General features: G+C 40.9%; 2 protein-coding genes across 5 annotated transcripts in view; one reads left to right on the top strand and one right to left on the bottom strand.

Moving 5' to 3' along the window:
- Positions 1-10,301, top strand: part of CREBL2 (cAMP responsive element binding protein like 2) — a 33,061-nt gene extending 22,760 nt beyond the window's left edge. The window contains exons 2-4 of one of the 2 annotated variants that reach the window (XM_082637088.1): positions 2,368-2,565; positions 3,734-3,878; positions 6,712-10,301. In XM_082637088.1, the coding sequence (XP_082493214.1) occupies positions 2,368-2,565; positions 3,734-3,878; positions 6,712-6,716 (348 nt within the window). In that variant the 3' untranslated portion in view covers positions 6,717-10,301. The other variant, XM_082637087.1, reaches the window with a different exon arrangement.
- Positions 10,302-18,301: 8,000 nt separating this feature from the next.
- Positions 18,302-27,232, bottom strand: part of GPR19 (G protein-coupled receptor 19) — a 34,198-nt gene continuing 25,267 nt past the window's right edge. For all 3 annotated transcript variants that reach the window (XM_082637084.1, XM_082637085.1, XM_082637086.1), the window contains one exon: positions 18,302-20,589. In XM_082637084.1, the coding sequence (XP_082493210.1) occupies positions 19,320-20,573 (1,254 nt within the window). In that variant the 5' untranslated portion in view covers positions 20,574-20,589 and the 3' untranslated portion in view covers positions 18,302-19,319. The remainder of the gene's footprint in view (positions 20,590-27,232) is intronic.

Raw genomic sequence — 27,232 nt, 5'->3', positions numbered from 1 at the left:
TTCCTATTACCATTTACTTAATTGTTTTGGGTTTGTTTTTGTGGGTCTTTTTCTTCTCTTGTGTTTCCTGCTTAGAGAAGTTTCTTCAGCATTTGTTGTAAAGCTGGTTTGGTGGTGCTGAATTCTCTTAGCTTTTGCTTGTCTGAAAAGCTTTTGTCTTCTCCATCGAATCTGAATGAGATCCTTGCTGGGTAGAGTAATCTTGGTTGTATATTTTTCTCTTTCATCACTTTAAGTATATCCTGCCACTCCCTCTGGCCTGCAGAGTTTCTGCTAAAAAATCAGCTGATAACCTTATGGGGATTCCTTTGTATGTTATTTTTTTGTTTTTCCCTTGCTGCTTTTAATATTTTTTCTTTGAATTTAATTTTTGTTTGTGCGATTAATTTGTGTCTTGGTGTATTTTTCCTAGGGTTTATCCTGTATGGGACTCTCTGTACTTCCTGGACTTGGGTGACCATTTCCTTTCCCATGTTAGGGAAGTTTTCAACTATAATTTCTTCAAATATTTTCTTAGACCCTTTCTTTTTCTCTTCTTCTTCTGGGACCCCTATAATTTGAATGTTGGTGCATTTAGTGTTATCCCAGAGGTCTCTGAGATTGTCTTCAATTCTTTTCATTCTTTTTTCTTTATTCTGCTCCTCGGCAGTTATTTCTACCATTTTGTCTTCCAGCTCATTTATTCGTTCTTCTGCCTCAGTTATTCTGTTATTGATTCCTTCTAGTGCATTTTTCATTTCAGTTAGTGTGTTGTTCATCTGTGTTTGTTCTTTAGTTCTTCTAGATCTTTGTTAAACATTTCTTGTATTTTCTCAATCTGTGCTTCCATTCTATTTCCAAGATTCTGGATCATCTTTACTATCGTTACTCTGAATTTTGTTTCAGGTAGATTGCCTATTTCCTCTTCATTTATTTGGTCTTGTAGGTTTTTACCTTGCTCCTTCATCTGTGACATATTTTTGTGCCAACTCATTTTTTTTTTTTAAGGTGTGGGATTGTGTTCTTATCTTACTGGTTGTTTGGCCTGAGGCTTCCAACACTGGAGTTTGTAGGCTATTGGGTAGAGCTGGGTCTTGGTGCTGAGATGAGGAACTCTGTGAGACCTCACTCCAATGAGTATTCCCTGGGGTCTGAGGTTCTCTGTTAGTCCAGTGGTTTGGACTCGGAGCTCCCACCGCAGGAGCTTCCCCCTGACCCCGGGCTCGCGAATCAAGATCCCGCAAGCCATGTGGGGTGGCAAGAAAAAAAAAAAGAAAAATAATAAAGTAAAAAATAAAATTAGACTAAGAAACTAACAGATATGTTAGAAAGAATGTAAAAATAAAAATTTAGATATGTCAATAACCAGTAGGTATATCAGTACCACAATAGTAAAAGAGAGGAGGGAAAGGAAAAAAAAAGGGGGGGAGGCCTTGGCTGTGGAGGGCGGGGCCTAAACAAGGGTGAGTTTTGGGCGGTAGGCGGGGCCAATGCTCAGGACCCACAGGGCTGGAAAAGGCCCTGGGTGCTGTTGGGAGTGGGGCTTAGGCTCAAGGAACAGAAAGGGCCCAGGCATACCCCCCACCCCAGTCTCAGAGGGCAGGGGACCTCACCTGGGAGCCCAGCAGGCTCCCTGGGCCTGAGTGGGCCGGGTGATGGCCCTCCACTCCTCTCCTGCTTTTCTTGGAAGAGTCCCTCCCACCTGCCTCTCCTGATCTCCCTGGCCTCAGTGGCGCTGATCCTGTCTGGCCTCCACTTCTCCTACCTCCTCGGTCCCCATATGTCCTACTGGTTCACTTTGGGGTTCCTCCCGTCTCCTTGGGGGTCAGAGTCTCCCCCCACCAGCGGCCATCAGGTGCCCTAGTTGTGGGGAGATGCTAACTCCGCGTCTTCCCACACTGCCATCTTGATTCCTCCCCGCCACTGACCTTTTATGATCCTTTCTTCTATGTGTTGTTTTATAAGATTGAGATCATACTGAACTTACAATTTTCAATATTTTTTTTTACTTATTACTTAAGTCAATAAAAATTCTATGTGAACAAAATATTTAATGGTAATCTTTTAGTTTTTTACTATCTAGCTACATATGGTTCATAAAGTTTACTGTTAAGCTCTGTAAAGTTTATTATTAAAAAAAGTTTATTATTGAAGAAATAATGAAAACTTATACTATTTCTTCTCTCACATTCATGGTATCAAAAGTATCAGAAAAAGAAATTATGAAGCAAAGAATCATAAGGCATTTGATGGGATTATGCTTTCTTAGTTCCACAGGCTCCATTTATTTGTTATTTGTAAAGGTTTTCCTTGCTAATATGCAGCTGCAGTCACTTTCCTAGACCCAGAACTAGGAACAAAATTAACTGCTTCTCTCTCTTGCTGAAGGTGGTTGGAGGTAAAGTGAAGAAGCCCGGCAAACGTGGTCGAAAGCCAGCCAAAATTGACTTGAAGGCAAAACTCGAGAGGAGCCGGCAGAGTGCAAGAGAATGCCGGGCCAGAAAAAAACTGAGATATCAGTATTTGGAAGAGTTGGTATCCAGTCGGGAAAGAGCCATTTGTGCCCTCAGAGAGGAACTGGAAATGGTAAGAAAGTCTGTCAATAAACGCATGAAACAATCAACCTAAGCTATATTAAAACATGAAGATACCAGTTTTTAGCTATCCAGTTGACGAACATGGGAAAGCATATTAATCTGTTAGCCAGCACATAGGCAAATAAGCATTTTCATACATTGCTGGTGGGAGTGGAAAGTGACTATTTCTTTAAGGGATTGTTTATGACAGAAAAAATAAATTGAAAATAACCAAAATATACAACAGTAGGGGATTGGTTAAATTATACTACATTCATGTATTGGACTACTTTGCAGCCCATGAGAATCACAGTGCACATGTATATTTACTGATGTAGAAAGACACAAGATATTGCTAAGTGGAAAAAGCAGTATAACAGTATATAGCAATATGCATAGTATGATACTATTTGGCCTGGTTTTATTCATTCATTCATTCAGACTTTAGGTAGTAGCTGTAGACACATAAAAGAATAGGTAAAAGGGAATAGAAACCCCATTAGTACTGTGAGCTCAGGGGAGGAGGTGACAGGTTGGAAAAGAGGGAGCTAATACTAACATGATCATTACAAAACTGGGACAGGCTACCCCCAGCTTTTTAGAAGGTAAGAAAAGTCATGAAGAGAGTCCAAATGTACACTATTCAGTAGACTTTTTTTAATACGTTGAATTTGACTTGTAAATTATTTTTCACCTTCTGCACTGTAAGCCACTGGAGGACATATTCTTTGGACTGATTAGTCTTTTATACCCCCGAAGTCCATAGTACACACTCTGGTAGAAAGTAGATGTTTAGTGAATATTTATAAAATAGAGAAAGGAAGTTACAAAATTATTTATTTTAGGAGTAGAAATAATAATGTGACTGTCAGCAAAAAGAGATGAATTCTAATGAGTGGCACTCCATGGGGAGATATTCTATTAGCCAGAGGGCCCTTTTTAATCTGAGCACTACTCCAGCACATCACAAGAAGATTCAGCAGTAGTTTTTCACCCTCTTCTGAACATAGCAGGCCTCATCCATGTCCCAGGTTATAAACAGGAATACAACAGAAGGTGGGATTCCCAGCAGCCACTTTGACCTCTAGTTATGGGAGTTCTTATGTCTAGGATTTCCACCTGTGGCTGCTGAACTCTGACTAGTAAAATTTTATTTAAATATATTTTACATATTTCAGTACAAGCAGTGGTGCATGGCAATGGACCAAGGGAAAATCCCTTCTGAAATAAAGGCCCTACTCACAGGAGAAGAGCAGAACAAATCTCAGCAGAACTCAAGCAGGCACATGAAAGCTGGGAAGACAGACGCTAACAGCAATTCCTGTGAGTACAGTACATGGGAGAGTTTATCTTTAGAAGAGTGACTTAAAGTAGACTTTCTGTTGACCACTTTCCTTGCTGTGTCTTCAAATAAAATAAAATGTTTATGTCATTTGTAATACACTAATAAGCAAGTGCACTGGCATTAGATTCTAAATACTGAAATGCATTATACATGGGGTCTATAAAGAGCAACTGATAAATTCATGGAAAAATTTTAAAGTAGATCCAGTCAATAAGTGAGAGTGTACCAGTCTAGTTATTTTTTTGGCCGCACTGCATGGCTTGCGGGATCTTCGTTCCCCGACCAGGGATTGAACCTGCACCCTCGGCAGTGAAAGTGCGAAGTCCTGACCCCCGGACCGCCAGGGAATTCCCTAGTTACTGTTAATAACAACAATACCTTTTATTCTGATTTTGATTTACAAAGTACTTTCACTTATGTTTATCGTAATTATTTCCTCCAGTAACTGTATTACGTATCATTGTACTTTTTATTTTATAGATGAAGAAATAGCACAGGTGCTGCTTGGTAAGGTGCCCAAGGTCACACAGCTATAATGGTAGAACCTGTCCTCACCTAGTTCAGGCTCTATCTAGTACAGTAGCCCATCACCTGTAAGGATTTTTTTTTAAATTAAGGAGAAATTCACATAACATAAAATTAATCATTTTAAAGTCAGAATTCAGAGGCGTTTAGTACCTTCACAGTGTTGTAAAACTACCACCTCCGTCTGGTTAGAAAACATTTTATCACCCCAAAAGAAAACTCCAAATGCATTAGCAGGTTGCTCGCTATCACCCCCTCCCACCAGCCCCTGTTAACTATGAATCTGCATTCTGTCTCTGTGGATTTACCTCCTCTGGATATTTCGTATGAGTGGAATCACACAGTGTGTGACTTCTTGTGTCTGGCTTCTTTGACCTAGCATGATGTTTGCAAGGTTCATCCACCTTGTAGCACGTATCAGTACTTCATTCCATTTTATGACTGCATAATATTCCATTGTATATGTATACCACAATTTGTTATCCATTTATCCACTGATGGATATTTGTTTCTACCTTTTGCTGTTGCAAACAGTGCTACTATAAACATGCATGTACAAGTATGTATTTGAGTACCTGTTTTCAGTTGTTTTGGGTATATACCTAGAAGTGGAATTGCGGGTCATATGGTAATTCTATATTTAACTTTTATTTATTTTTAAAATTATTTATTTATTTATTTATTTTTATTTATTTCGGCTGTGCCGGGTCTTAGTTGCCGGGTCTTAGTTGCGGCATGCTGACTTCCTTAGCTGCATCGTGTATGTGGGATCTAGTTCCCTGACCAGGGATCAAACCCAGGCCCCCTGCATTGGGAGCACGGAGTCTTACCCACTCGACCACCAGGGAAGTCCCTATATTTAACTTTTAGAGGAACCACAAATTGTTTCCCACAGTGGCTGAAATATTTTACATTACCACCATAGTATATGAAGTTTCCCATTTCTCTGTGTCTTGCCAACACTTTTTATTTTCCATTTTTGAAAACTGTAGCCTTCCTAGTGAAGCGGCATCTGATTGTGGTTTTGATTTACATTTCCCTAATGACTAATGACATTGAGCAACTTTTCATGTGCTTGTTGGCCATTTGTTTATGTCTTCTTTGAAAAAATGTCTCTTTATGTCCCTTCCCTGTGTTTTAATTGAGTTGTCTTTCATTATGTTGTTGAATTGTAAGAGTTGTTTATATATTCTGGATTCTAGAACTTTATCAGATATATGATTACACAGATTTCTCCCATTCTGTAGATTTTTTCACTTTCTTGATAGTGTGCTTTGGTGTACAAAAGACTTTAATTTTGAGGAAGACCATTTTATCTATTTTTAATTTTGTTGTTCATGCTTTCGGTACCGTATCTAACAATCCATTGCCAAATCGAAGGTCATGAAGATTTGCCCTGTGTTGTCTCCTAAGGGTTCTATGGTTTTAGGCCTTATATTTAGATCATTGATCTATTGAGTTAATTTTTCAATATGGTGTGAGATAGAAGTCCAGCTTAATTCTTTTGCATGTGAATATACAGTTGTCTCAGCACCATTTGTTGGAGAGACTGTTAAGGTTTTAGAATGAAGATGCCATATGTTGATTCCTTCATCATTGTGATTGCTTTGGGAGCACTTGAAAGTAGTTATAAGGAAATTTACAAACTTTTTATCTTTTAAAAAATTTTTTATAAAACTGAAGGATTGGCTTTTTATAGCTTTTTTTTAGATGAGGTAACATTTGCCTTAATCTAAATTCAATTAATGAAAAAAAGCCAAATCAGTTCAGTTTTCTTTCAGTCTGTATTTGAAAATAGCCTTCCCATAGATACTAAATTTTTAAAAAAAAGCATGCATTTTGAAACAGATTAACCAAACTTCATTGACTTTAAAAGCATTCTTGAGACTTCCCTGTGCCTGGTGGTGCAGTGGTTAAGAATCCAACTGCCAGTGCAGGGGACACGGGTTCGAGCCCTGGTCTGGGAAGATCCCACATGCCACAGAGCAACTAAGCCCATGCGCCACAACTACTGAGCCTGCGCTCTAGAGCCCACAAGTCACAACTACTGAGCCCCCATGCCACTACTGAAGCCTGCGCACCTGGAGCCCGTGCTCCGCAACAAGAGAAGCCACTGTGATGAGAAGCCTGCGTACTGCAAGGAAGAGTAGGCCCCGCTCACCGCAACTAGAGAAAGCCTGCGCTCAGCAACGAGGACCCAACGCAGCCCAAAATAAATAAATAAATAAATTTTTAAAAATAAAAAAAAAATAAAAGCATTCTTACATTGGTAACTTTATTTTTCAGGGTGAAGAGCATATAAAATGATGAGTCAGTGATTGAAGCCAATATTCTGATTCTTATGGAGGATGAATAGGCAAGATTGTACTTCTTGGCTCCATTTACTACCTACTGCTCAGTCATCTCTGTAAATTTGCAATTTCTACCAAAATGTGTGATCATAGATCTCAAAGGATTTTGCTTTAGTTTTCAACACTTAGAAAATTTACAGACATTCAGACCTGTTCTGGTTGGTATTGCCACCCATGGCATTTAACATGTTGCAATGCTTGAAAGCACAGTAGAGAGAATGAGTGAAGATTATATTTTTTGCACCTCAACTCCACATTGCTTTATTGGTTAATTTATATTCTTTCCATGTAATTCATGTAATTGTATGTGTATGTGTGTTTAGATGTCACTTCCTTTCATGTTTTTGATTGCCCTACAAAGAGAAAACAAATGGGCTGATTACTGACTATAATTTCTCAGCCTTTATGGACCTAATCTTATTTCTCTATATTTACTTGAGTAATGTTTATTTTCTGCACGAACCATTTCTCCTGTGAGCCATTCCAGCATAAGCTGTGAATATGTATTAACAAATATATACATTTCTATTTTTATAATCCATAATGGTGTGCCCGTTTTAAATAATGTACACATTAACAAAATCCATCAAGAAAGCCCTTAAGATAGCCCCTATTTAAAACTTTTGTTGCTGTCTTTTCAAACTGTATTTATACAGGTTTGCTAGGGCCTAATCTGTACTTGGAGAATAATTAGTCAAACTTTATTTTTAAATAAGAAGTAACCTGTTAGGCATTTTAGTAACATACATTGTCTTGACAACCCATACAGTGTGTTTCTATTGCATGTCTATATATGTATAGGGGGAGGGCAGGAGTGAATGTTCACACACATTTCGTTGGGTAATCCCCTAATTTGGAGAATTTTTCTAAAGAAACTAGGATGAAATTAGCTGCTGAGGTGGAGTTTCTGCCTCAAGAGATCTGGAACGAAATGGGGGACACATTGCTGGTGGATTAATGGCGGTAGCCATAACCGGAACACTTGGTTTCTTCCCTGATTTGAGTTTCCTTACGAGTGTATTCTGAGCCAGAGAGAAACACACTGTGGGTGTACATCCGATTCCGCCCTGGCCGTGCCTCCACTCTGGAGTGAAGCACGGAAGCCAGAGTCGCCGGGGGGCCTGTCAGGAGGGGCAGGAGGCAGAGGAGTTCCCTCCAGTTCCCATCACAGCGACCTTTGCTTTCTTCCTGGCTACCAAATGGAGTGATGGTTGAGGAATCACACTCATAACATGATACACTCAGACCTGGGAATCTTTTGATGTCCCGACTGGGGCACTGTAACACTCTGTCTCTTCTCCTTCACATCGTTAAATCAGGAGTTGTGTTCTCTGTTGCTGCTAAATTGTAACTGTTCTTTGCTCTAATGAAGCAAACATTTGGCTTCCAAACAATATGCGTTTTGTTACGAAGTAGTTTAATAGTCTAGCTTGTCTGTGAGGGGGAACATGAGATGGACCACGTGGTTTCAGGTGATGAGGTACCTCCCTCCTTCTCTGAGGCCATGCATTTGAATCAAGTGCTTCCCCTTAGCCTGAGTTCCCGAAGATCTCTTGTGCTTAGGTCGCAGACTCAGATCTCTAGTCTAGTACTGTGTGACAACTGATATACCACTAGCCCAGTCTGTTGGGCCTCTCTGTGTTTTGGAGGACTGGGGGTTTAAGAGTATTTAATGTCCTTTTAGGATCACAAATATAGATAGATTAAAGATTGTTAATATTCAGGCCTTCAGAATTTAAGTTTTTTAAATATAGTGTTCAGATTGTAATGGGTATGTTTTTGCCATCTGGTCTACTCAAATGTATATTTTTATTTTGCAAAACAGCCCAAGACTTACTCTACGTTGCTTTGTTCAGTACCTTTTGAATTCCCCAGAAGAGCTGTTTTCAAAACAAACATTCCAAATGAACGGGGCTCTTCAATGGAATGTCCCCGTTGTGCTTGAAGTGTTTCTCCTCTGGTTGTGATTTTCAATTAGAGGCTCATCTGAGCTACTCCCCTTCCCTCCAGCATCTTTACAAGAGCAGTGACTTTGTCCTCAGGTAGCCGATGTGTAATTTTGGGTGAAAGTAAATTACAGTTTATTTCAGTTTAATCCTAAACCTATCTATTTGGTCTTTTGGAGTAGATCAAACCGAGAGAAAAATTCCTTGGTCTTAAAAAGGAATATTCTGATTGCTTTGGGTATTGTGCTGGTTGCACGCTTTGGCCACGTGAAGCATGTTAATAAACGTCACTGATTAAAACCGCTGGAGCATTTCTTGCCCCATTCCAGTTAAGGAGCAGCATGCTGAAATCCTAGCATCTCTCACTCACCTATAAGGACAACATACAGACTGAGAGAGAACAGAAGCGGGTGGAAGAGTCAGTGAGCTCAGTCCCCCCTTCATCTGTTCTGCTGTTCTCCTTGCTCTCTGAGTAGACAGAGTAATATTTCCTTTTTCCTTTTCCCAAAGAAAGGAAGGTAAGGGGGAAGATAAATTTACGTATTTAGACCAGTCATATTCTGTCGTTAATTTAGCATAGATCCGTTGTATATTAGAGCAACTGAGTATAATATGGAATAAGTTTGACTAGATCAAATTTTAGGATATAGTTGAAGTTCTTAAATTTTTTTCTATTTTAACTAAAATCTTTCTAATATATCTGAATCACAATCTTTTATGCTGCAGCAAATTCATATCACTGTTTACCAGCTAACTGACAGTATTTATCAGCATCACCATTTAGCATTTTATTTTATCAACTTTGAATTGATAGGCTTGATTTGGGTTGTTCCAAAAAGTATAGGTTTAAACTGGACTTAGTTAAAATAAAGGCAAATAAAATTTAAAAACGTAAATGCGATGTTTCACAAGAAATCAGTTGCACATTATCAATTACATTTTTAGTTTTAAAAGAGAGGAAAATTACTACTAAACACATGGTATTTGGGGGCATTGAAGGAATTTTTCTTTCTCTGAAGAGCATTGTACAATTATATTTTTATGAAAAATAAAATATCTTCACCGGAGCCATTTTAAGTTGTGTGTTTCACAATACTGAAGTATGTCTGTATAAGCCTAGTAAAAAGAGTATGAGATTTAGGCAGAACTGGTCTTGAATCCATTTTTTGCGTCACCTTGAATTATGTACTCTCTCGGCTTACTTCCTCATCTGTAAAAAAGTGGGAGGATAACTTTCCAGAGTAATTGGTAGGCTAAATAGAGTTATGAGAAACTGCTTCTTAAGCAGTAAAGAATTACATTAAATTTTAAATATTCATGTGTGCCTGGGTCTGACTATTAAGATTTAAATCACTAACGATAAATATATTTAATGGGCTGGAATCTAAATGTGTAGTGTTGCAGGCCTCATGTTTCTGAAGTCTTTTTAGCAATATCATTATGTCTATCCCTGGAATGGTGTATCGTTGGGAGCTCTTCTTAGCAATAATAGCCTTCTATTAACTAGATTAATTTTAAGAACAGTTAATGTTCCACCTGGCAGTAATCCTATCATCTGTATAAAGCAGGTGTTCAGGCTGCTAGGTAACCTGGCCCACTTTTCCCTTATTCCATCCATTTTACTTAATTACACGGTATCATGAAGCGAAGCGGGACTGCTATGTGAGGTTGTGCCGAATGTGCACTGCACAAAGGCACCCAGTTGAGGAGGCCTAACACCGACCTCACGTTCCTTTCGGCAAGCCGCGTGAGGAGGACAGGGAGCCTGCCACTGCTCACCAGGGCACACGTGTGGTGCAGGTCTGCCCAGAGAGGAGCCTCTCTTGACCTCTCTGCCTGGAGGGGCCTTTCATAAAACGTGCAACACAACAGTGCGCTGCAGCTGGTGTATTGCTGGCCCCAGAGGAGAGCCAATCATGCGCATCCGTCCCAACTCCATGCTGAGTGACAGCACATTGGTAGCTTTTAATCAGCAGTGATGGGAGTACGGACACCACAGAAATCAGCAAATGCTACAAATCAGGGATTTCCCTCCCCTGCCAGAGAGTTGGTTTCCAGCCGACCACTGTACAGGCCTAGTGTAGGCCAGCATGGCCCTGACCTGAGCAGCCATATTTGAGGCCCCACGTATCTGACTGGAGGACACATGGAGCTGGAAGGACTCTTTGTAAGTCTCTAGGAAGTTTGGAGGCATCCATGTCAAATTCAGATTACTTCACAAGACAGATGGTGGTCGTGACGCAGAAACGGTTATGGGTTACAGAGAACTACCCGGGTGAATTCTAGAAATGACCGGGAGGCAGATCAGCTGAATTCGTAAAGCAAGCCTTGGGGTCAGAGTGGGTACAACTAACTTACCTATTGCTTTGTGACCCAGTGCTCCCAACACTCCTGGGCTGGGGGTTGGGCTGCAGTTGGACAGTCAGCTTTGGCTTACAGGCCATTTTGACTCTGTAGTTAGATAAGTATTTGAGCAGGAAAAATCTCCTGAGATCCGACAGAACCCAATTCAATCCTTCCATGCCTCAGTGCCCCTTTCCTGAGAGGCAAACAGTGCCTGACAAGCACTTTACAGCCCCGAACCTGGTCAAGTCAGCAGGCTAGAAATGACGACTCCTGTGCCTCCACTAGGTACCCTTGGATAACCCCGAACCAGCAGGCCAAAAGCCCACACTGAGTTCTGGATTTTAACCACTTTAGTGGAATGAACACCATGCTTGCCGATAGCACAGGAAAAGAAGGTATAGGGTTAATGACAAAAAGTAAATAATCCCCTCAAACCTCAGGCCCTTAAGGAAATGAATTCCAACAACCACCACGTGATCCTGGAAGCAGATGCTACCTCCACTGAACCTTCAGATGAGACCCTGACCCTAACCCTGTGATTGCAGCCTTGTGAATCACAGGACACAGTAAAGCTGTATCCAGATTCCTGCTCACAGAAGTTATGAGATTAAAAAAATGGGGGTTATTTTAATCTGTCAAATTTTGGGGTAATATGCAATAATAGATAACTAATACAATTGTTCCATTTTCTTCCATGTGAAATATAGATTTCATATTCAACTTATAAAAATAAACTAGTTTAAAATATCTTCCAAATAATAACAAACAAAAAAATAACCATATTCCTTTTTGTCAGATCCCATATTCACCAAGCAACTTCCAGATTATACTTCCAGATTCCCAATTCCAAAATCAGTAAGAATGTGCCCTGAATAAGTCATCTAAGCATTCTGGTCATTGAAAAGGAATATACCCCCTTGAAAATCAATACACTGGCCTCTGGTTAATATACTTCAGTCTCCTGTGAGGGTGACTAGGGAGTGGAGAGTCAACCTTAGTCTGTGGGGTCAGTTCTGGGACAGGTGGAGCCAGGTTGGGATAATACTACTAAAATCACTAGCAGTTTCCTGAGGCCAGGTGATGAATGCCGCACCACCCAGCCTGCGTGCGTCCAGCCTGCAGGTGATCTTAGCTGCCAAAGGGCAAGGTCTCACTTTCACCTTCCACAAGGTGTGACAGCTCATATAAACCAAAAAACGGAAACAGGTGCTATTGGAGATCTCTACCTAGTCTATGAAATTACATTGAGTTTTAATATGTGGCCTGTTTTAGTTGAGGGTTTCTTTAAACCACAAAACCGATAAACATAGGCAGTGTTTTTCCCCTTTGTCCTCCAAACAGTATACTCACATATCTTTTCTTAAAGAAACAAAAAAGCCATAAACCATTTAGCTGTTTTAAATTTTTCTTCAAAATAAACTTAAAAGTTCCTTACAATATTTGTGTTTGTAAGTTTGAGTCTGGATTTTCATTGTGTTTCTTTGCCCTTTCACTCCAATTATCAAATAGCTTTAAAAAAACAAACAAAAAAAAACTATCTTGACTTCAATTTCACTTAGATTTGTTTCTAGTTACAGTACAATTCACTTATGGTTCAACTGAAAATATATAATGGTTACATGTTTTTAGCTACAGAGTTGCCTACAATTAACTATGGCCAAGAGTGACTTAAGTCCCGTTTCACTGGGTTTTTTTATATTCGACTAGAACGGTTAAATTAACAGTTGAAACTGATTTCCCTCCATCAGTTCTTTCTATTGTACATGTGGAAATCGCAACACAAGAATGATGGTACAGGCTACATTCTCAAGTGTTTTCATATCCTGAATTTAGACCGTGCCTTCCTAATAGTTCAAAACAATCCCCTTTGGAGTGAGTGAATAGAAGTAGCTCCGTCACCTACCTCCCATGCAAGTTCCTGTTCCTAGTTGTTCCTTCCCCCTGAGTCTGCAAAATATTAGCGGAACTAAAAAAGAAAGAAAAGAAAAAAAAAGCTAAAGAAGGAAAGCAATGCCACAATTTGAGAATGGTATTAAAAACCTGTTTCTACTAGTTAGCACATAGCAATAGGTGCTGAATAACTTGAAAATGGAAAAATCCATTGGGTTAGCAACAACTAAATTTAAATAACAACAATAGAAAACTTTTTTTGAGGGCTTCCCATGTGTTTGGTAATGCACTGAATGAATGATTTACATGGGTCTGGGCTCATTTTATTACAATCCTATAAGGTGGTATGATAGTCTTACATGTCAGCTACGGTAGAATACCAAGTTATTTAATCAACACTAACCTAGGTGTTGCAGAGAAGGTATTTTGTAGATGTGCTCAACAGCTACAACCAACTGACTTTAAGAAGATTATCCTTGATAATATGGTTATCTAATCAGTTAAAGGCCTTAAGGCCAAAAGGCCGAAAAAAAATGAGGTTTCCCTAAGAAGAAATTCTGCCTCAAGACTAGCATCAAATCCTGCCTGCTGGCCTGCCCTAGATTTCAAACTGAAGACTACAGCAACTACTTGAGTTTCCAGCCTGCCACCCACCCTACAAACTTCAAGCTGGCTGACCCCCTTAATTGCAAGAACCAGTTTCTTAAAATACTGTCATCTATCCATCTATCTATCTGTCATCTATGTCCTATTGGTTCTGCTCTTCCTGGAGAACCCTAATATAGGTAGGCATGTTATTTTCCCCATTTTAAAAATAGAGAAGCTGGGGTTTGAGAATTTGCTGGTTAAATAGGTGGTAAGCAGAACCTGAGCTTCAACACAGAAGTTGATTCCAGAGCCCTTGAAAACAACCATCATACTTGTGATTAAGGAAAACTTTGCTGGCTGGAGGTGTCACTGGAGTCTTGTGCCCAATTTTTACTAATTTTTAAAGGGTCATTCAAGTATATATAGTCCATCTACCTGGAGAATCAGCCCAGAATTTTAATGAATCTGGACTGATGAATAGAGTACAAATCCATTCTTCTCAGACACTGTGCTCCCTACCCTCTCCACCATAAAACTCTTCACAACTCTGTTGCTGCCCAGGTATCCATGCCATGGTCCGTGTAGCACATTCAGGGTCCTACTAGCAGAATATAGTCTCCTAAACCAGAGCACTCTTTGGAAGGTACTGCAGGGAAGCAGAATAGAGAGGATTCACTCAGAATTCCCTTATAGTTTTCATTTCCCGTATCTAGCTGTTGTGGGCAAACAGCTGAAACTGCTATATTGACTGTCTGCCACTGAAAACCAGATGATGTTCTCAAGCTTCTAGACCTGCATCATAACCCTGAAACCAGACACACACACCCAGCATTTCTGGGGCATTCAGAATTCCCTTATAGTTTTCATTTCCCATATCTAGCTGTTGTGGGCAAACAGCTGAAACTGCTATATTGACTGTCTGCCACTGAAAACCAGATGATGTTTTCTCAAGCTTCCAGAGCTGCCTCATAACCCTGAAACCAGATACACACACCCAGCATTTCTGGGGGTCATTTTCCTGAAGAATTAAAATCACACATTCTTCAAATTATAGGTGAATCCTAATTGTATAACTCAATTAGGGTTGATGAGAGTTTTTAAAAAGCAATACTTTTAAAGAGGCTTCTTCTAGTAAGTCAAACAGAAAAAGACAAATATCATATGATATCATTCACATGTGGAATCCAAAAAAATGGTACAAATGAACTCATTTACAAAACAGAAACAGACTCACAGACATAGAAAACAAATTTATGCTTACCAAAGGGGAAATGTGGGGAGGGATAAATTAGGAGTTTGGGATTAGCAGATGCAAACTACTATATACAAAATAGATGAACAACAAGGTCCTACTGTATAGCACAGGGAACTCTACTCAATATTCTGTAATAACCTATATGGGAAAAGAATCTGAAAAAGGGTATTTGTATATTATAACTGAATCACTCTGCTGTACAGCAGAAACTAACAACATTGTAAATCAACTATACTCCAATATAAAATTAAAAATTAAAAAAAAAACAGAAACAGATTCACAGACATAGAAAACAAACTCATGGTTACCAAAGGGGAAAGGAGGGGGAGGGATAAATTAGGACTTTGGAATTAACAGATACACACTACTATATATAAAATAAATAAACAATGACCTGTATAGCACAGGGAACTATATTCAATATCTTGTAATAACCTATCTGATAATAGAAAAGAATCTAAAAAAGAATATATACTTTTACCTTCCGGTGTCCAGTTTACACCTTAAACTAACACAACATTATAAATCAACTATACTTCAATTAAAAAATAATAATAAGGAGGCTTCTCCTAAGAAGACAGAGCTTTTGAACAGAAGTGTTCAGTTGAGCAAACAATTCAGAATGGCCCAGATTGTAGGTAGGGGCTCAAAAAATTAAAGAGGGTCTGAGGGAAATGAGACGGGTCAAAAATAAATTTAACCTAAAATAAATTTAACTGCCTACCAACCAGGAACACAGGAACATTTACTTTTAGGGAAAGTCTAGATTACACTGCTATGGAATCCATAAATTCTGAGAGTCAAATAACAAAAGGAGAAAAGAGACAGGCCCTGGTAAGTGTGGGTGGCACAACTGCGTGTTTAGTGAGATGATGGGGTTTTTCGAAAATGCTACCATTCGTAAAATGGGTTTAAAATAATATTTTGACTAGTGATTTCATGTCTGTAAAGGGTATTAATTATTTTGGGATTTCCTCCTATGTTTAGATGCTTTGTGTTTTGAACACACTGATTAGTTAATCTGCAGCTGCTGCTCTGGGTGCTCAGCAATTTTCACTGTCTTGTTGCTATGCAACGAGGACTTTCCCCCCAAATCGCCAGTGTGCCAGGCCCCGTGAAGAGCTGGTGGGGTCTGCCTATTGGCCACAGTGCCACCAAGCGGTCGTTCTGCAAAACAGTGGCACCAAGCTGGTTCGTTTCCATGGCTGTCTAATCACGGCCCCCTAAGGTCGTCTCTGCTCCAGATGAATTAGCAGGTTCACTAAGCAATGGGGAATTGTTTATTCTTTTCATATTCTTCCCAATACAGTGAGGATTTTTTCACTCCAGTGAAGGCATCATGCCAGCAGCACGGCAAATTTAAAGAATGTTGGACTTGTTGGCCGAAGGCATTTTTGTTTACCCCTACTTTGACCTCTCTTCTAAACAGTGAGGGGCTTGGGTTAGGTCTCTCAACGTCCCATTCCTTCTACTCTAAAAGTCTACTTCTTTGCTTCTGTTACGTGTGGTTTTTATAAGGAGCATAACCTTGAAGCTGATCCTGGTCCAGCAGCTCCAACAGATCTTGCTTCTGTTGCTTCAAAGCAAGTTTGGCAGGTGGCAGCAAGGCTGGAGGGTGAAGGGAAGCACTGCGCCCACCAGGAGAGGCAAGAGTGCCAACCTTATCTGGCAAATGACTGCTCCCCACATGCTTGGTGGAGGTCCCCCTGGATGAAACTGCCCTTGCTGAGAACTCTGGCCCAGGGCATCCATTGGTCCCAGGCACCCTGGGGAAACCTGTGACGGAAGGTCCACAGGGAAGTGTACCTGAGCAGGATGTGCTGATGGACTCTGGGCAGCAGGCTGGTGGCACTGATGATTTCACTGAAGGTTAGAAGGAAAGGAGAAATTCGAATTCCACCTCAAAGGATGTGACCCTGCCCTTCCTCTGATGGTCTGTGGGCACCTGGAGACAGGGAGGGGAATTGCTCTCCTCAGAACCCTGCTCCCCGTTAGCTTTCCTAAACTCCTGTTTGGAGGCTACGTGAATCCATATTTGTGATGCACCTCGTCATGTGCCTGGTAAGGAGACCGGAGTCGTTTTCTTATTCCCCCCAACAGCCTGCCTCCCTGTGCTTGGCAGGTAAACGTGAGGTATGGTGAATGTTGTTCCTGTACTGCTGGGACTTATGCAAATCTTCATCAATCTGTGCGTTACATCCAGTTTCTTCCAAATTCAGGATCAAGTGAGAAAACAGGAATCCTAAATATTAAACTAAACTAAAAAAAAAAAAAATACAATGAATTATCCACATGCTGAGAAAATGTAGCTGAATTATCATAGGTCATAAGACTTTAGAGCTCTCTCCATTGTGATTTCATTAACACTCTTAATTTGTCATTTTTGGGGGGGATTTAAAAAATAAACTAATCTCAATAACAAGTTTGTAAGACGTTGTCTCACTGCATTTCCACCCACTGGGGTAAACTCACAGAACATTAAAGACAGAATGGAGCTTTGTAACCATCTAGTCTTTTTTGGTTTAAACTGAGACCTAAAATACATATATAAATAAAATTAAAGTAAATGAAATTTTACTTGTTACAATCTGACTTTAAAAATAAATTAAAATAAAAAGTACTGCAGGGTCTTTTATTTTTTAACAACTCTGAACCACAAAATACAAGGGCCATGTGACATAAACATCTGGCTCATTTTGTCTGGTCAGTCATTGGCTGATAGGATATGGAAGAATATGTGGAGGAGAAAGAAAAGGAAGAAAATACAAGACACTTTTTATCTTTTGACTTTGATTAAAGAAAGTACCTCCACTTAAATGCATCAGCTCTGTGGATGTTTTGTGGATGGAATACTTTGTTGTTCTCATTCTTTGCCCCAAATACCAAGCCTAATCTTGTCTTGTTTCCCTGTGTCTGTGAGGTGGGATGTACAGCTTCTTTCCCATTTCATACGTTTAGCACCACCAGCCCAGGAACCTTGCCACAGCCAAGGAAAAGGTGAGGGCCAGCTCACTGAATTTCTAGACTCTCCTGTTAAGAATGCCACGTTCTCCCAGACCTCAAGATTTCCACGCAGGCAGCAGCCATTAGGCCCACAGAGGTCTGGATGAGTTTGGCTACTCATGTATTCCCTAGAGAGAAACCTGTCATGTCAAGGAAAGAGCAACAGACTTGCAGTTAGGGGACCTGAGTGTGAAAAACAGCTCGGTCACACTCCAACTTGGGCAAGTCACGTAGACATGATAATATGAACATCACAGAATACTTGAGAGGATAAAGTGAGATAATACAGGTAAAATCACTGAACAACTATTATTATTTGCAATTCTTGTTAACTAGGGTGTGAAAATGCACACCAGTCTTGTCTGTAAACCCGGTATTGTTTGAATAAGTACATCTTTAAAATGTGCTCGTCCTAGATTTGAAATAATGGAGACCTAGCAACCAGAGAAGAAAATCTCGAGTTACCACAGCCAAAGAAGAGTCTGAGCTTAGTGAGGGTATGATGATACATCCTGGAGAGAGATGAGGGGTAGGAAGTGCTGGCTGGAGAAACGGCCTCATGTCTGAGTGTCCAGGAGAAAGAAGAAAGTGCTCCTTGCCCTTGCTGTCCTAGGGTATAGGGGCAGCGCCCGGCAGCCAAAGGTGTCTGCCTGAACTGCAGAGCGCAGGGAGATCCCATCTGCGCTTCTCCCTTTGGCATTTTCTGGGCTTGCCCAGCCAGGGTCCCTGCTCATTTTCTTGAGTTTAACTCAGAAGAGACGTAAACATCCTGGACACAGCCTAGATGGGACACAGATGTGAGGAAAACAGCACGGCCACTTCAAATGCTTCAAGGCATCATCAGCTGGTTAGGTTAAGGGAGAATGAAAGAGAGACAGAAAAAGAGACAGAGACCAAAATTAGGCAACTCTATAAGCTTTCTTTCCCTAAGAATCCTGATTATAATTCGATCACAGAAGACTACCCAGCAAGTTCCAATATATTCCAATATATGGAGTGCTCTCCAGAACAGATCCGGACAGAAGGTAATGTAAAAACATATACAATATTAAGACTTTCTAAATGTTGCTTAGTAGAGAAATTCAAGTCTCTGAAATGTGTCACACAGGAGATTTCATTTGGAACAGAAGCCCATAGTTAACAAAATTTCAGTAGGGAGGAGAAAAAGGAAACAGAATAAAACCAGGTTGAATCATTAATCAAAGACTGTGTATATGGTTTATGCTTTTTGGACCTAATGGTAAATAAAAAGTAGGAAAGCATTCTTCTTTTTAATGCATGTGACTAATATAGTAAAGGGACTGTTGACCATAAGCTCAAGGTGAAAGCTTCCTCGAAAACAAAAAGCAACTAAAATAAAAAACACAGAAACTAAAATCAATAGTGAGTGCATTTTACAAAATCAAACATTTCCCACAGAAAGTTGATTGAAAAAAATATGTAAATAGCTTCTGTTTTTACAGTTAAACTTTTTAATCTCTGGTGCATAACAGTAATTGAAAGAATTCTGAGAAATCAGACAAAAGTATTCGGCAGATTTGAATTAATGGGCCAAGCAAGCTTTTTTTCCTTGGCTTCCCTGTCAAATGAACCATAGCTTGAGTCTTTGGCTACAGCTTTGGCCGTGGGGAGGATTTCTGAGATGCCGACATAGTTTTTTTTGGCCATCCTTGAACTGGTTGTGATAGTGTAGGCATTGCTTCGGTAACACTTCATCGAGGACATGCAGAAAGTCTCTTTCATTCCTCTCCTAAAATTGGCATTATAAATGGAATACAGAGTAGGTTTAGAGGCTGAGGAGCTAAAGGATATCCATGTGATAGCTGTAAAGACAAGGGAACTTTTCTTATAGTCTCGTTCATGGGGGTGCCACAGCTGAGCAACATGAAAAGGCAGCCAGGAGAGCAAAAACAGAAGATTTAAAATGAGGAACATCTTGATAGTTTTCACTTTTGTCCTTGGGACGATGTTCATTGTCCTCCTCACTGTTCGACCATCGGTGCCGATTCTCCAAATGTATTTTATGACCTTCTGGTAAAATAAGATTATGAGGACAGATGGAATCACAAAGCTCACCAAGAAATGGATGACGGCATAGGCAGTTCCTTCCCAAGAGGAGGGGAGGAAATAGTTACAATGACTGTCCCAGTTGGAGCCATAGAAAAAGAACACGGGGGTCACAAAGGCCGCCTCAAAGATCCAGGATGCTGCAATCATCTTCTTGGCTTTTTCTCTGGACACCTTGAAGCTCAGAGGGTAGACGATGGTGTAGAACCGGTCTATGCAGATGGAGAGGAGAACGTAGACCTGGACGCCTGGGGTGAGATACTGAAAGTAGCGCACGGCCTTGCACGTGGCGCTGCCCAGGGCCCACCGGCCAGTGGTGAACTGCAGCAGGATGAAAGGCATGCCAGCCATGCTGATGAGCAGGTCGGCACACGCCAGGGACACCACAAAGTAGTTGGTGGTGGACTGAGTCCTCCTGCTCCGGTGGATGACCAGACACACCAGGGAATTGCCGAAGATAGAAAACAACCACAGGGCCCCAAAGAAAATGCTGGCTGTGGCCACTTCCCCGGGGTTTGGTCTGTAGTGCAGGTCTGTTCCATTGCTCCTCCAGCCGTGCTCCTCATAGAGCTCTGTCAGGTCTCGGCTCAGCAGAGGGGAGGCCATTTCTGTGCAACTGTGGTTTTGGAGGGGCACCAGAAGTGTAGGAACAACCAAAGGCGGCTTGCTGTTATCCATTCTGTGAGCAAAAACCATATTCATTTTTTCCCTCTTAGTTCTGGATAAGAAAAGAAGAATGAGGGCTCCTGTTAAAACGGTGTTACACGGATTGATTCCTAAGACTAACAATCTTATTTGATGCTTAGATCGGTTGTCATCTGTCAATGAGTAGGACTTGTGTGTTGGCAGGAAGACATGACTACTACCCAGAAAAAGCTCTGGCCCCGTTTCTCTTTCATTTTAGGATGGTTTCAGCTGATCCCAGCTCAGGCTTTCCCTGGCCTCCCCCTCTCCTGACCCTTAGTCAAATGTGGTGGAACTCATAGCAAGCCCCACTCCTACACTGAACCTTGTCCCCTTCATATGCTGGGGATCACGGAGGGTTAGAGAGCTCAAATCTGGCTCATGGTTAGGGTGTTACCCCAAATGAAGTGCTGCTGGAATCCTGGGAGGTACGTGAGAAGTTCCTGAATGTCGTAACACTAAAGTAACGAGGCTGCAAGGGAGGAAAACTTGGGCAGGTGGAAACACACAGGAGTCAGCTATGGAAAAAGCTAACAGAAATCTGTGAATACAGACTGACTGGCTACTGGGAACGACCCTGTCCTTACTTACTGTAGAATTTCCATTACAAAAGCATCATGGGAGCACATGGAGCAAACATAACACTTTCACATGAGCCAGAAGTAGCTCATTTAATGACACATAAACATAGCCTGTTTTTTTCCAAAAGATGATAGGCCACCTGTCAGTGATATATTTTGATGCTATTCTGTTGTTAGTGTTTCACAAAATGACCCTGACTGAGGAATATACAAGATGTCCTCTAATGAATGTGTAACCAGGTCACTAGAAACCTTATGGCATTCAGATGATTATAAGCAACCAACTCTAACTTTACCCAGCCTTTATTTTAACATTTTTTTCCCTACTATTCAGTGAGGGGGGAAAAAAAGGTATACTTTTTCATAGGGAAAAAGCCTGTATCATTGTGGGCCATTCAATTAAAATTGAGGTGACTGGTTGCAGTCCGATCATTAGGGTTTAATTTGGTCTGACTCTATTAAGCAGAAAGAGAAAGCACAGCGACTGAATCCATAATAACCAGAGCGATTCCACCTGGCCGGTGGTGCAGGGGAGGGCACACCAGCAACAGGCTCAGTAGGGCCTCCCGGCCCTCTCCGGGGCTCCTGTCACTACACCTCACAGAGAAACGTTTCTGGGCTTTAGAGGTGAGATGAAAGAACAGTTCTTAATGACCCATTTTTCCTTGAAGGGTTTTCCCAATGACTTGTGGTAGGGAGAGGGTGTTAATAGATATTGTCCTCACCAAGAAACCACATTCAACAAAAGTCTGGGGCTCAGGGCAACGCACTAAAGGCCAGGTCCAGGTTCCCTTCAAGGCTTTTTTTTTTTGTCCATGAAACAGCCCTACTTAATTTCTCAAAGAGAAATGTAAGGTAATTAGCCATTTTAATAACTAAAAGACCTTTAAGCATGGCTGACTGGTTGATAGTAAATTGTAAGACTAGCTACCATAATTTCCATATAAAAAATTAGGATACACGGTCTGAAGACAGGACATAAGATCTAAAATTAGCACTGTTGTAGAAAATCTGGAATGCATGACTGTTATCCTTACAAAATTGAAATAATCTTTTCACCTTTATATGTGTAAAACCTACAAAATTCAAAAAAACCCAAAAAACACCCAAAACCCCCCCAAAAAAACCCTACAATTTTTTAAAAAGATTTAAAGTTTAAAAATAAAACAGGTGAGCTATTTTCCCAGACAGAAAGAGCTGTTCTAAACTCTTTGGGGATGCCTGTGGCCTAACTACAACGGGGGCTGGTAGCGCAGGCACTTTCCCATAGCTCCACACACACTTTGAAACCTGTGAACTTCCTTCTGTTTCTTTCTTCCTCTCACAGCAAAACTCTGCAGATGAAACTCAAGATCTCCACTACCACCAAAGCGCTGCGAGGCCTTCATCCATCCTTTCCTCCAGCTGCTTTACATCAACTAGTGTGTCCACCAATTTCTCTGACGTCCCGCCCCCGCCCCCGCCCCCCACACTCCTGCCTGGAAGCACAGGATCCCACTGCTCAGAAATGGGACGACGGAGCCTGAGGAGTTCTCGAGTCTAGGTCTCCCCTGCTTGATGGCATGACTTTTCTGACTGGACCTAAAAGTGCTGCAGCTCTGTTTACTCATTCAGTACACCAAGAAACTATGCTAGGTACTAGGAGAACAACGAAAAGTAAGGCTCATGAAAGGGTAAATGTATAACTGAGCTGTCTGCCATAGTATAACTAAATTCTATAATAATTATAATTAGTAGATAAGGAGCTAAGTGACAGAGGAAAATAGGGACCCGATTCTTCTTGGGATAGGGGGAAGGAAAGGAAAGGCTTCACAAAGGAGGTGAGGTGTAAGCCGGGGACCTGGAGGATGAAGGTCCTTTCTTCAGGAACACAAGGGGTTTTTTAAAAAGCCCCAAACATTCCAAGGGAGGGAGAAGCATGTGGAATGATTTGGGGGTCATCCTTCTAGGGCTGATCTTTTTTGGGCCCTTTTCCCCTTAGAGGTATAGTCTTCTGCAGACCACACCTCCCAGACTATACAGTCTCTAAATGCCCTACAATCAAACTGACCTACATTTTCCCCATGGTTATAATGAGAGGTTACATTTTCCACATTCATGGGCTGAAATGTGGTCACACAGTGGATAAGAATATACAGAATGGCTGTGGATCCCTTGTTCATAGAGCATGTTGTTACTCCTTTTCCCAGTTTGTTTTGCTTTAGAGCCATGGTTCTCTAGCTTAGCAACACACTGAACTCTCCCAGGGAGCTTTAAAAAAAAATAGTGATGCCTGGGCCCTACCCTCAGGGATTCTATCTATCTATCTATCTATCTATCTATCTATCTATTTATTTATGGCTGTGTTGGGTCTTCATTTCTGTGCGAGGGCTTTCTCTAGTTGCGGCGAGCGGGGGCCACTCTTCATCGCGGTGTGCGGGCCTCTCACTGTCGCGGCCTCTCTTGCTGAGGAGCACAGGCTCCAGACACGCAGGCTCAGCAGTTGTGGCACACGGGCCTAGTTGCTCCGCGGCATGTGAGATCTTCCCAGACCAGGGCTCGAACCCGTGTGCCCTGCATTGGCAGGCAGATTCTCAACCACTGCGCCACCAGGGAAGCCCCCCTCAGGGATTCTGATTTAATTGCTCTGGAGTGCAGCCTGGGCATCGGGATGTTTCAGAGTTCCCCAGGTGATCCCAACGTGCAGCCCAGACTAACAATCCCTGCTTTAGAATGGCTTCCATGTTTCCGTCTTCTCTCATTAACTGTGGGGTCCTGGGAAAAGGGCATTATTCTTTGTCCGTGCTCTGCAGCTTCCACTGAAGTTCTTTACATTAATAATCGCTTGTTAGCTATTTACTGAATTGACTCCATAAGTACAGAGAACTGAAATACAGGCCTCCTACTCTAGGTGGCTCTGCTAGGAGAATTAAATGCAGAGACAGAAAATCACCGTGTGTTCTCAGAGAGCCGAAACGCTGGTGCCATGGAGACAGGGGAAAACATGGCTCCAGAGCAGGGCAGGTGAAACTGAAGTCACCCAGGTCAACTCTCATTTAAGGGACAGTCAAGGTAGTTTAGGTGACCGCAGCCAGGCTCCTGCACCCCCTCCCAGAAAACATGGTCTGCCATATTATAACTAAATTCTAGGGTCCCAAAGTAAAAGTTCAGAAAGGTCTCCCCTGCTCCATTAATTTGGAAATAAATACATCTTCAAGGAAGTGTTTCTGAAATACAAGGGCTGGGGAATTCATAATTATGTCTGGGTCATCATATTCAGTAATTACAGCAGCAACAAGAAAGACTTCTTCACCTCTTTCCTGCTCAACCTGTCTGTTCCCAACCAACTCAGAGACTGCCACATGACACACTCCATTGGGTTGATATTGAGGGCCCCTATTTTAAAATATATCTCTATCTATATATTATCTGAGAGGAATTATTCATCTATTGGGTTCTAAGAGATGGGTTTTAATATATAGGTGGGGAAAATGGTGGATGGGTTGACATGGTGTAGAGCTAGGGACTGGGGAACCTCTGAAATAATGGGACCCTGGAGAGTCCCATCATTACAGAGGTCTGGGTCTAGATATAAAATGATATGTCTATCATTTTATACTGTAATTTTTATTTTGAACATTGTCTCCCCTGTTGCATTATGAGTTCCTTAAGGACAGTGACTGTGTCCTTATATCCCTGGGGCATTCAGATATTAATAAAGGTTTACTAAATAAAAAAATGGATAGAGGTGTTAAGAAAAATTATCCAATACTTGAAAATAAGGCAGAGAGCATAGCATAAGTTTTTTTTTTTTTTTTTGGCTGCGCCCTGTCCAGGGATCGAACCCAAGCCCCTGCATTGGAAGCGTGCAGTCTTAACCACTGGACCGCCAGGGAGGTCCCCATAGCATAACATTTTAATGTCATGCTACAACATTGTTAAATGGGCTTCCCCAAGGATTATTTAATTCTCTGGAAGAATGTATCTGTGCTTGATTTTGCTATTACTATATGACTAGAGCCCAGATATTACACGCTAACATGGAAATTTCTGTCTAGTAGAAAAAATAACCCCAAAGGTTATAGACTTATTGCCCTGTAGGACAGTAACCAGCTCTGTGCCTCCTGGCAATCTTATGCTCACATTATTTACGGAAACAAACGACAGCAATGACAAAAAACCCTATAAATATCCATTTATTCAAATGCTCTTGGAAGCAACCTCATTATCTGATCAGTTCCTTCAGTAATAAGTTAATAAATCTTTGACATGGTCTTCATTCTATATTTGAAGGAGAGTCATGATGAATGACAGTCATGATTTTAACTTTTTGAAAATTGTGACAGTCATGATTTTAACTTTTTGAAAATCTTATTTTGATGGATGGCTGAATGTATGAATGATTAGAAACTAATGAGAGGACCACAAAGAGGAATAGAGGGGCACAGATGAGAAACTGTGTTTACTTCACAGTCTGCCAGTGGCTATTCCTGGATAAGCATATCCTTGCTGGTTAGGTTTCTTCTAGACTCAAAAAACCCTAACAACGGATTCTTTTTCCCTCCTGAAGTTACAAAGATCCACAGATGTTCTCATAATATAGGAAGACCATTTTTTTCTGACATTTGTTTAAAAATTTAATGGCAAATTAGAATTTTATAATGTTGAATATTTATATGATTTGGTTGGGGAAAAACAAATGAACGGAAACATTTTCTGTAGAATGGAAAGTATCTGCTGCACCTAAGCAGATACATTGGCTGTTTACTAATGAGCAGTGAGATTAATTACAATGAGGACAGTACTTAAAACATTACTACTACCAAGAGTTAGTATTTATTTTGTGCTTACTATGTGTCTGGTACTTCATATGCGTAGCCCTTCGAGGTAGGCAACATGATTAGCCTATGAGAAAAACTGAAGTTCTTCCCCAAGGTCATACTGTTGGAAAGCCACAATGGGCTGGATGTGAATTCAGACAGTCAAACTGGCTGTACATGGACTTCTCAATCAAACATAGGAATATGAAGTTATTCCCCCACAGCCTCTTGCTACCCACAGATACATCTGTTCAATATGCTAGCTGAGAAATATGTGACACAGTGAACATTTGGGGGAAAAAAATCACTCCCACTATATACTGCACAGAGGCTTAGCATCAAAAGTGCAGTAGAAATGTTGGTCTAGAAATACAGCCTTTCTTCAGAATAAAGAATGTGAGAATATTGGAAATTCATTATCGCAGATGATTAACTTGTTGCCTCTTAAATGCGGAATGAAAGCAGAACTCTAGACTTCAGTTTGATTAAAGTGCAGAAAAAGTTTGATCAATAGTATTTCCCTGAGTAGGAAATTCCCTTTTAAATTTTAATTGTTGTAATTTAGGAAATATAATGGTGGTAGATATTTTCCTTAAATATTTCACTGTTATGTAGGCTTGATTTACCTATATATGAAATAAGCATGGAACAGAGGTGGACTGGGACTGGCTTGCATGGGTCTCCTAAGAGACAGCTGTGCACATTCCTTCCCAACTCCAAGTTCAGTGACATCATGTTGGTATCATGAATCAGCCATGGTAGGAATATTCACACCATGAAACTGACAAACATCACAAATAGGTTTTTTCCCTGAAGAGCCAGTTGTTAAACGTTGACCGGCCCACCGCTTCCAGTAGGGCAGAGTTTAACAGGGCAACCTATCCCGAAGTCCTGAACTTACACACATCCCTGAATTTACAAATGGCTAAGGAGGTCCCATAGGCTCTTCAGAAGCTTCCTGAGTTCGTATCTTGCTTTCTGGCTCTGAGCTATGGCTCTGGTGTGGACACTGAGCTATGTGCTTTACAGAACTACGTTAAGGCCCAGGTAGCCACCAGCATGACTGTGGTGGGGAACAGGAAAACCAGAGAGACAGAGACATGTCTCATAATGTGCCACCCAGATAGGGTTGCCAGATAAAATACAGGATGCCCAGTTAAATGTGAATTTCAGATAAATAACACATAATTTTTTAGCATAAGTATGTCCCATGTAATATCCCCTACAATATTTAAATGGTGTCCTGTATTTTTATTAGCTAAATCTGACAAACCTACACACCCAGAACATAATCTTC

This window comes from Mesoplodon mirus (genome assembly GCF_964341445.2).
Source record: "Mesoplodon mirus genome assembly, chromosome: 11".
NCBI lineage: Eukaryota > Metazoa > Chordata > Mammalia > Artiodactyla > Ziphiidae > Mesoplodon > Mesoplodon mirus.
This window is presented reverse-complemented; position numbering and strand designations above follow the sequence as displayed.